At 42.4% G+C, this 10,098-nt stretch overlaps 1 protein-coding gene across 1 annotated transcript; it reads left to right on the top strand.

Annotated features, from left to right (window-relative positions):
- The first annotated feature begins 2,456 nt into the window (after positions 1–2,456).
- On the top strand, positions 2,457–8,021 carry LOC131434212 (uncharacterized). The gene has a single exon (XM_058600865.1). The coding sequence runs from the start codon at positions 2,457–2,459 to the stop codon at positions 8,019–8,021; it is 5,565 nt and encodes a 1,854-aa protein (XP_058456848.1).
- Positions 8,022–10,098: the final 2,077 nt, after the last annotated feature.

Below are 10,098 nucleotides of genomic sequence, written 5' to 3'. Positions count from 1 at the left end.
CAAATTTTCATCCTCTCTCTCTATTTCTCTCTTTTTATTCTCTTTCTTGTCGTTTTTGAAGACCATCCCTGTTTTCGGGAGCTTAAACTTCATAGTCATCTTGTGTTCGGCGGAATTGCCTCCTTCGGACAATTAACAACATCATTGGCATCGCATTACTCTATCACCGGTTTCGTGTAATGGCTCGATGCCAGATCCACCAAAAACAAAGTGTCACATCGTTGGATCCGAAAGAAATGCAGTAAACGCTACTGGAGGCATTCATTTTGCATTCCACATTGAGAAAGACTATGGAATCATTATGAAAACCGATTTTTGAACCGATGAATAGTGGGGAAAAAACGATCAAACACGCGACTATGCTCAATAATTTTATAAAAACCCAAGAAAATATTTTCAAAATTAATATTTTTTATGCAAAAATTACCACCGTAGAATCGATTGATGATAGTTAGAAGATCCGCAAATTCTCTCTTTTCTGACTTTTCTTCGAAGACTAATTGTGAAACTGAAAAATTAATTCGACTAATCGAAAAGTACTCCTAACATGTTCATATGTTAAGTCCGATAAATGGATTGTTTTAAATAAGACCGACCGCAAATAGCTGTATTCTGTTTTAACCCAAATCTTCTTCTATGAATTTAAAGAAAAAAAAGTTCTACTGATCGGTATTCGAACCAATTATGGTTAAACAAGACAGGTATATGCAGAGATGCCAGTTCTGCTGATTTGTCTGTAAATCTGCAGATTTCGGGTATTGTAGTGGTGCAGATATTTTGTCGTGAATACGACTTACTTTACTATGGAGCGCCTTTTCAAATTTTTTCCGTACAAGAATGGGCAGAACTTTATCGCGAATATCTCTTGATGTACTTAACCCAACAACACATTTTTTCTACAAGCTATCGGAAATATGTTCAGGAATTCGTGATTAGATTTTCAACCGAGTGAGATAGCTATGAATAATTATAAAACAGTGTTTTTTAAAACTTTTGAAAATGATGAGGAAAATCCATCACGCTTGCTTGGTTTTTTCTCACCGGAACGACGGTTTTGAGGTACTTAAGCACATATCAGTTCCGATTATCTACTGGACGAGTATAAAAGGTAAGCTTTGATTGAAAATTGTTCATTTCTTCTAGTGCTTCATACGGAACTGGAGGTCCCCCCACCAACATCAGTAAGAACAAACCATGTATAAAGCATGAAACGCTCAGGTCGTGCTTTCATTTGGACTTCGATCGTCGGGAACAGCAGTCTCCAGTAATTTTGCATGATACAAAATTCCAAACGCTCAGGTCGTGGTCTCATTCGGACTTCGGTCATCAGGAGGAGCAGACGGCAATGAAAATGAAGATCTTTTGCGTGGTAAACAACCTCAAACGCACAGGTCGCAGAGCCAGTTTTTCTTCAAAGAATATCGATTGTATCATCCTGCTGCTAGTCGTTTGCATTGGACCAGAATGCAACGAAAAATGGACAACAATCGACAACATTATACAAAATCAGCCCTTCTAATGGCTCCAAATTTTAACTAAAGAACTATAAAGTTTGCTTCTTTGCAAATCGGTAATTAAAACCATCAGTGTAGTGCAAATCTGGGATAATTTGATCAGCTTTGTGCAATTTTTGCAGTGCAAAATTTGCAACAATGCTTAATATCGTTTCTATCCAAACAGTGTTTAATATCTCAGACCTCCCAAACTATTTTGGGTCATGGACTCCTTTACTAAAAATTAACTTAGGCCTCAGACCCCCATGAACAAATTCCTTTGAAAATTAAATTTCTTCCTTTTTAATATTGATGTAAAATACTTAGCAATTTCTGCGAATGGTCAAATAAACACAACTTTTTAGCGTGAATATTTCAAATAACAACTTATATCAAACAATAGGGGGTTGTTGTGCGCACCCCTCGTGCGACAACGCGCCGAACGAAGAGCAACCCTGATCTGATGGTGACTACTGACAAGCGAGAGAAACGTCACTAAGCGGAAACGTTAAAAAAGGAAATTAAGTGTGCTGATCCCATCTAAGATTGACGGTACCAATACCTCTAATAATATTAATTTATCTTTGGTAATTAACTCGTGCTCAAACCGCGAAAAAGCTGCAGTTGTAACCGGTTTAGCTACGTGCGCTACAATACAGTGCGCTACTACGTTAAGGTATATTAAATATTGAGTTGAATTATATCATTCTAAGGAATTAATTAAATGTAGGCTAACAACATCGAGGCTCTCCGATAGCCTTTCTTGTCCTGGACGACAAGATATAGAAACTTACAAAACGTGAGTCTTAAGTGTGTCATAACCTAGAATGAATTCATTATTACACTATGTTACAGGAAAATTTAATTCACCGCGAATAAAGAATTTAAATTACGGAAATAGTTTCCCTTTCTCGTTGCTGGAACAACATCTTAAATTTTCGTTTTTGGACAAGCCGTTACATGATGCCCCGACAAAACCAGCGATCAGCAGTACCGGATCATAACTGTAGTGCTTGTGGTTTACCTGACGACAGTAGAATGGTGAGCTGTGACGAGTGCCATGCGTGGTTTCACTTTACCTGTGTCGGTGTTACTCAAGAAATCGAGGATCACAGTTGGAGCTGCTCGCAGTGCGCAAATGACTCCAAGAAAGATGAACACGACACAGGTGACGATTTGACGGCAAACAATAGCACTGACCCGCAACCTATGCCAAATCCATTGTTATCAGGTACATCGAAGGTACAATTAGCCGAATTACAATTACAACTGCTAGAAGAAGAGTACGCGCTTGAGCGAAAGTTCCTACAAAGGAAGTATGAACTTTTAATGACGACCAAAACAGGGAATTTAGGGACAGACAGCACCATCTTGCCACCGCGGCATCAGTCATCTCCCCTACCGCCGCGGCTCACAGCGCCTTTTCTCAATCCCGTGAATCCGTTACTCGATACAGCCACAGTGAATGATACAGTATTGCTCAACCAAAGCCAAATTGCTGCACGTCACGCCGTATCAAAAGAGTTACCAGTCTATAACGGCAACCCTGAAGAATGGCCACTATTTTTCGCGACCTTCGAAAACACAACAAAGCTTTGTGGATACACTCCTGAGGAAAACATGGCGCGATTGCAACGATGCCTCAGAGGTAAAGCACTAGACGCTGTCCGCTGTCAGCTCCTGCACCCTTCAAATTTGGGGCACGTCTTGTCGACACTCAAAATGTTATTCGGACGACCAGAAATTATTGTCTATTCACTGGTTCAGAAAATCAATCATATTCCATCGCCACGAGCAGATAAGCTAAACTCGATCGTCGATTTTGCGCTAGCTGTGCGAAACATGGTAGCCACAATACAGGCATGCAATCTAGAAGAACATCTTTGCAACATTACCCTGTTGCAGAGCTTAGTAGATAGATTGCCTTCAATGATAAAGCTCAACTGGGCGACTCATCGTCAAAACATGAAACGAGTCACTCTAATCGAATTCAGCGACTGGTTATATGCGCTAGCAGAAGCAGCAAGTGCGGTGACAGTGCCTCCCTTGATTAATACTACCGAAGCTAATCATCGACGGGGAAGAAATGACGACGGATTCGTACATGCACATACGGTAACCGAGACGGGGCCGTCTTCACAAGAATTCGATGGCACAAATTGCATAATCTGTCAGGGTAGTTGCCCGACAGTAGGTCACTGTAAGCAGTTCTTAAGACAAGACCACTCTTCTCGTTGGGCTCTTCTAAGGAACCACAAATTGTGTCGTTGTTGTCTAAAGTTGCATAAAGGACTGTGCAAATTCAGTAAACAATGCGGGAAAGACGGGTGCCCATACAAGCATCACCAGCTGCTTCATAACGATGCCAAGGACAAGTCGAATCAACACAACCGCAGTGATGCCCAACCGACTGAAACACAATCGATTATGCATAGCTCAACCGAGTTAGGTTCAAACAACTTCAATTGCAATACTCATCGCACGTGCGAAAAGTCAGTGTTGTTTAAATACATTCCAGTAATACTATACAATCAAGGGCGATCCATTAATACGTACGCCTTCTTAGATAGTGGATCCTCACTTACGTTACTGGAAGAGAGTCTAGCATCCGATTTAAATCTTCAAGGAGAAAGGCACCCTCTATGCCTTCGGTGGACTGCCGATACGTGTCGCTATGAAGATTCAGCGATCAAGACCTCCGTTGATGTATCCGGAATACGAAGCGCAGATAAGAAGTATCGTCTCTCTGATGTTTATACAGTAAAGGAGTTGAAGCTGCCTCTTCAAACCTTACCAGTGGAGAGGCTTGCCAGAAGTCATGCTCACCTTAAGGGAATACCGGTCGACTCATACGTTGACATACAACCTCGAATACTAATAGGTGTAAATAACACCCATGTCGTGCATTCACTAGACAGTCGCGAAGGGAACGAGCACGAACCGATAGCGACCAAAACTCGGCTTGGATGGATTATCTACGGTACCAGTCTGACGCATACTGCCCGTAGTAGCGATCCCATAGTTAACTTTCATTTATGCTCACACTCTTACGGAGGCAATTCGTCAAATGATGACGCTCTCGACGATGCCGTAAAGAAATACTTTGCATTAGAAAGTCTGGGAATTACAAAGTCGCAAAAGGCAATGCTTTCGACCGAAGACGAAAGAGCTCTGAAAATTCTCCGTTCTACAACGAGTCTCTGCCATGGTCGTTACCAAACGGGCCTCCTGTGGAAATACGACGATGTAAGGCTACCGAATAGCAAACCACTAGCCGAGCGACGACACCGTTGCCTGATGAAAAAGCTGCAACGCGACCCCGAACTGTTGAATATACTGAAGTTAAAAATGAATGATTATCTGGAAAAGGGATATATTCGCAAGCTCTCAAGCGAAGAATCCATGATGAACAACGATCGTATATGGTACCTACCCATATTTCCCGTATTTAATCGAAATAAACCGGGCAAAGTACGCATAGTCTGGGACGCTGCGGCTTCGACAGGAGGCGTCTCGTTGAACTCAGTCCTTCTAAAAGGCCCAGACCTCTTAACATCCTTACTATCAGTACTGCACAAATTTCGAGAGCGGCGAGTCGCGATATCCGGTGATATACGCGAAATGTATCACCAAGTCGTTATAAACGATGGTGATCAGCACTGTCAACGATTCATGTGGTGCGAGGATGACGAGGCAGGGGAGCCTAGCGAGTACATCATGAAAGTAATGACCTTCGGGGCTACGTGCTCGCCCAGCAGCGCTCAGTTCATCATGAACGAGAACGCGACACGATTCGAGCAACAATTTCCGTTAGCGGTTGATGCGATCAGACGTAGGCATTATGTTGACGACATGCTTGCAAGCGTCGACACCGAAAATGAAGCGATTCTGCTCGCGTCAAACGTTCGCTTCATTCATCAGCAAGGAGGCTTCGAGATGCGAAACTGGATGTCAAATTCATCAACGGTTCTAAGAGCACTTGGTGCTGCACGAAGAAATGATAAGAACATGGACATGGATTCCAGCCCATGCTTTGAGAAAGTGCTAGGAATGTGGTGGAACACCGAGAATGACGTTTTTCGATATAAACTGTCAACTGATCGTAACCGTGAACTGCTCTCTGGAAAGGAAATACCGACCAAACGCGAAGTTCTCAGAACGTTAATGTGTACCTACGACCCCCTCGGTCTGATCGCAAACTACATGATGCCTTTGAAGATACTTCTCCAAGAAATTTGGAGGGCCGGCACGGGCTGGGACGAGCGAATTGGTGACAGAGAATTTGCAAAGTGGAATTCATGGTTGAACATGTTGCCGTACATTGAATCAGTGCGAATTCCTAGGTGCTACTATGCCCCTAACGCTAACAACAGCCGACAGATAATCGAGCTACATACGTTTGTAGACGCCAGCGAGTCCGGAATGGCAGCAGTGTCGTACTTCCGCTTTGTAACAGAGAATCAAATATACTGCGTACTAGTTGGCTCCAAAACTCGAGTGGCACCGTTAAAATTTGTCTCAATTCCTCGTCTTGAACTTCAAGCAGCCGTCATTGGTGTGAGACTAGCTCGAAGCATCCTACAGAATCACACCTACGAAATTGCCCACCGTTATTATTGGACTGACGCACGTGACGTCATATGCTGGCTGAAGTCTGATCACCGGCGCTATTCACAATTCGTTGGTTTTCGTGTGGGAGAAATCTTAGAATCCTCAAACACGACGGAATGGAGATGGCTGCCCGGCAAACTGAACGTTGCAGACGAAGCTACGAAATGGCAGCATTTACCATCGTTCGACGACAGTAATCGCTGGTTTCGAGCACCACCGTTTCTTTGGAAGCCGCACGCCGACTGGCCCGTATCGTCGGTTAACGAGTGGACATCGACAGAGGAGATTCGAACAAACCTGTTGCATCATTCTGAGAGCCCGATTAGCGATATATTGGAGCCAAAAAATTATTCCAGCTGGAAACACTTAATTCGATTAACTGCCTTTGTCCGTCGATTCCCGTTGAACGTCAGGCGGAGAAAGATAGGAAAGTATCCGGTAACAGGTCCTCTCACCAGCGATGAACTATCGGACGCTGAGAAGTTCCACTACAAGCGAATCCAACAGCAGTGTTTCAGTGCAGAAATGAAAATTTTGTCTTCGCCTAAAAAGGAAACAGGAGAAAAAAACTTATCCAAACGTAGCGTCCTTTATAAACTCTGTCCATTTGCGGATAATGACGGTATCTTACGCATTCACAGTCGTATTGATGAAAGTAATTACGCCGGAAAATATACGAAGCATCCTATTGTTCTACCGCGAGATCATCCGGCTACCAACCTAATCCTGCAAGAAATACATAATCGTTACCACCATCAATGTCACAAAACATTTATTAATGAAGTCAGCAGAAAATTCTACATCGCGCGAGTTCATGTTGCATGCTGGAGAATCCGACGCGAGTGTCAACGCTGCAAGATTCGGTCCGCGCGTCCTCAGCCACCAGCAATGGGAAATCTACCGAAAGCTCGCTTAGCAGCATACGTTCGTCCATTCTCCTACATAGGCGTAGACTACTTCGGCCCCATGACAGTGGTTATCGGTCGCCGGTCGGAAAAGCGCTGGGGTGTCTTAATCACCTGCCTGACCACCCGTGCCATCCATATTGAGATAGCCCACTCGCTCTCAGCAGATTCGTGTATAATGGCGATCAGAAACTGTATATCCCGAAGAGGTACTCCAGTCCAAATAGTAAGCGATCGGGGCACAAACTTCATTAAAGCTGATAAGGAATTGAAAAAGGGACTAGCTGGCTTGGATCAAGAAAGAATGATTGCAGAGTTGACGACGCCCGAAACCTCGTGGACCTTCAACCCACCCGCGTCACCACACATGGGCGGCTGCTGGGAGCGGCTTATCCAATCGGTGAAAAGGGTGTTAGCAGAAATTAGACCAACGCGACCTCCCTCGGACGAAGTCCTGAGAAACACAATGCTGGAAATAGAAAATATCATCAATAGTAGACCATTAACACAGGTCCCGATCGATCATGAGTCATCTCCGGCTCTAACTCCCAACCATTTTCTTGTCGGCTCCTCTAGCGGATCAAAACCGCTCGTTCCATATGATGACAGTGCTTCAGCTTTACGACAGAGCTGGAAGGTGTCGCAAATATTGGCAAACGCGTTTTGGAAAAGGTGGGTAGTGGATTACCTACCAACGATCACCCGGAGAACTAAATGGTTCGATCACGTTAAACCGATCGCCGTTGGCGATATCGTCATTATCGTGGACCCAAATTCACCCCGAAACTGCTGGCCTAAAGGCAGAATTATTTCTGTGAAACCATCGAAAGATGGTCAGGTGCGATCCGCAACAGTACAAACAGCAACGGGCATATACGAAAGGCCGGCGGTGAAATTGGCGGTACTCGACGTCGGCGCAAACAGGAGTAACTTGAACCAGGGCCCAACTACTAGGGGGGGCTGTTGTGCGCACCCCTCGTGCGACAACGCGCCGAACGAAGAGCAACCCTGATCTGATGGTGACTACTGACAAGCGAGAGAAACGTCACTAAGCGGAAACGTTAAAAAAGGAAATTAAGTGTGCTGATCCCATCTAAGATTGACGGTACCAATACCTCTAATAATATTAATTTATCTTTGGTAATTAACTCGTGCTCAAACCGCGAAAAAGCTGCAGTTGTAACCGGTTTAGCTACGTGCGCTACAATACAGTGCGCTACTACGTTAAGGTATATTAAATATTGAGTTGAATTATATCATTCTAAGGAATTAATTAAATGTAGGCTAACAACATCGAGGCTCTCCGATAGCCTTTCTTGTCCTGGACGACAAGATATAGAAACTTACAAAACGTGAGTCTTAAGTGTGTCATAACCTAGAATGAATTCATTATTACACTATGTTACAGGAAAATTTAATTCACCGCGAATAAAGAATTTAAATTACGGAAATAGTTTCCCTTTCTCGTTGCTGGAACAACAGGGGGTCGATATCTAGACCTCGTAGAACCCCATAGTCAGTTTAATAATTACTTTTGATATAATATTCAAACCCGAAATGAAATAATCGACATCAAATTTATGTATGTTTTTATTTAGAACCATAATAGTATACCCAAAGAATTATGCGAGATTTTCCTTCACTATACTGTATACGGCCAATTTTTCAAACAGTTGTAGTGTAGTAAAATTTTCCGCTGATTTGCTCTATAAAATGCATATTACCGACTCAGAATAGATTCTAACTCAACTCGTCACTCTCTATCACGAACACTTTCATAAAAGGTTATTTTCAGAACCACCATTATTTTATCATAAGGAACTATACTGGTTATTTCGTAAAATTTAATTGTATGTCCGAATGTTCAATGTAACTGAACTGTGTTTTAGTTTAGGTGTATCGTTTTAAATTCTAGAGTGAAAAAGGGGAAAGCATGCACAATTCACACAATCGATCAACTAATTGATACTCGAAATTATGAAGAAAGAGTATCAGTTTTATTCGTATTCACGACATCCAGTTATGTCGCTGACATTACACACCCATACTTTTTTTGTTGTGCAGACTTTTGCAGAATTTTGAAAATCGAGTTTTTCCCAGACTTTCGTCCAAATTTACAGACTTTCGAAATTGCCGCGACCATTTTTTTTGCTCGCCAAATCAGTGTTGCGTATCATACTTAGTAGAGAAATTGCTGCCAGCAAGGTCAATAGTCAACAGATAGTTTCCATGATGGTATGAATCGTGCTACATCACTTTACCAGAATTTTCACACAAACATAATTTTATGTTGAACTCAGATTTACAATCCTGAAGCAGATCCAATATGACCTGTGAATATTGGTCCATATTACGTAGAAAACTACAGTGATCCAAGCACACTTAATGGGAATGATAGTACTAGCCCGTTTAACCCTCTTTAGTCCGTTTTACCCCAATATAAAAAACCTACGATCGTTTCAAAATACTCACTTTATGTGTACTCTCTCTTGAAGAATTCGATTTCTTCCATTTCCATAGAAAATAAAAAGAGAGCTATCATTCTAGTTCACTCATTCTTTTTTCAGGAACTAGTTCTTTTGAACCGTTTGCGAACGGATCATCCATCTCTAGTCATATACCATTCGACTCATTCGTCGAGATGGCAAAATGCTTGTGTGTGTGTTTATGTAACAAAAATCTGCACTCGGTTTTTTCAGAGATCACTTAGCCGATTTCCACGAATTTAGATTCAAACGAAAGGCCCTCTTGTCCCATAACCTACCATTGAATTTCGTCCGGATCTTTCTTCCGGCTCAATAGTAATGGGGTAAAATGTGACAAAAATGAATTATTTTCAATTTTCTCCGCGACCGCTCAACTAAATCTCACTAGGTTGAAATGTCTTACAATCTCATAGTATCCTGTCATATTTTTTCCGGATTCGAATTTTGGTTCTGGAATTACAGGCTGATAAGTATTAATATTTCAATTTCAAGGGCGTCCCGTTCAACATATCGTATCTAAACTATTACTCTTTTTGTAACTGAAAATTTTGATATTCTAACTACTAACGAGGCCAGACTTATATCAACACTTGCTACGAAAAT

The sequence above is a fragment of the Malaya genurostris genome, chromosome 3, assembly GCF_030247185.1.
Source record: "Malaya genurostris strain Urasoe2022 chromosome 3, Malgen_1.1, whole genome shotgun sequence".
In the NCBI taxonomy this organism is placed as follows: domain Eukaryota; kingdom Metazoa; phylum Arthropoda; class Insecta; order Diptera; family Culicidae; genus Malaya; species Malaya genurostris.
The sequence above is the reverse complement of the archived record's forward strand: the minus strand, read 5'-3'. Positions and strand labels throughout refer to the sequence as shown.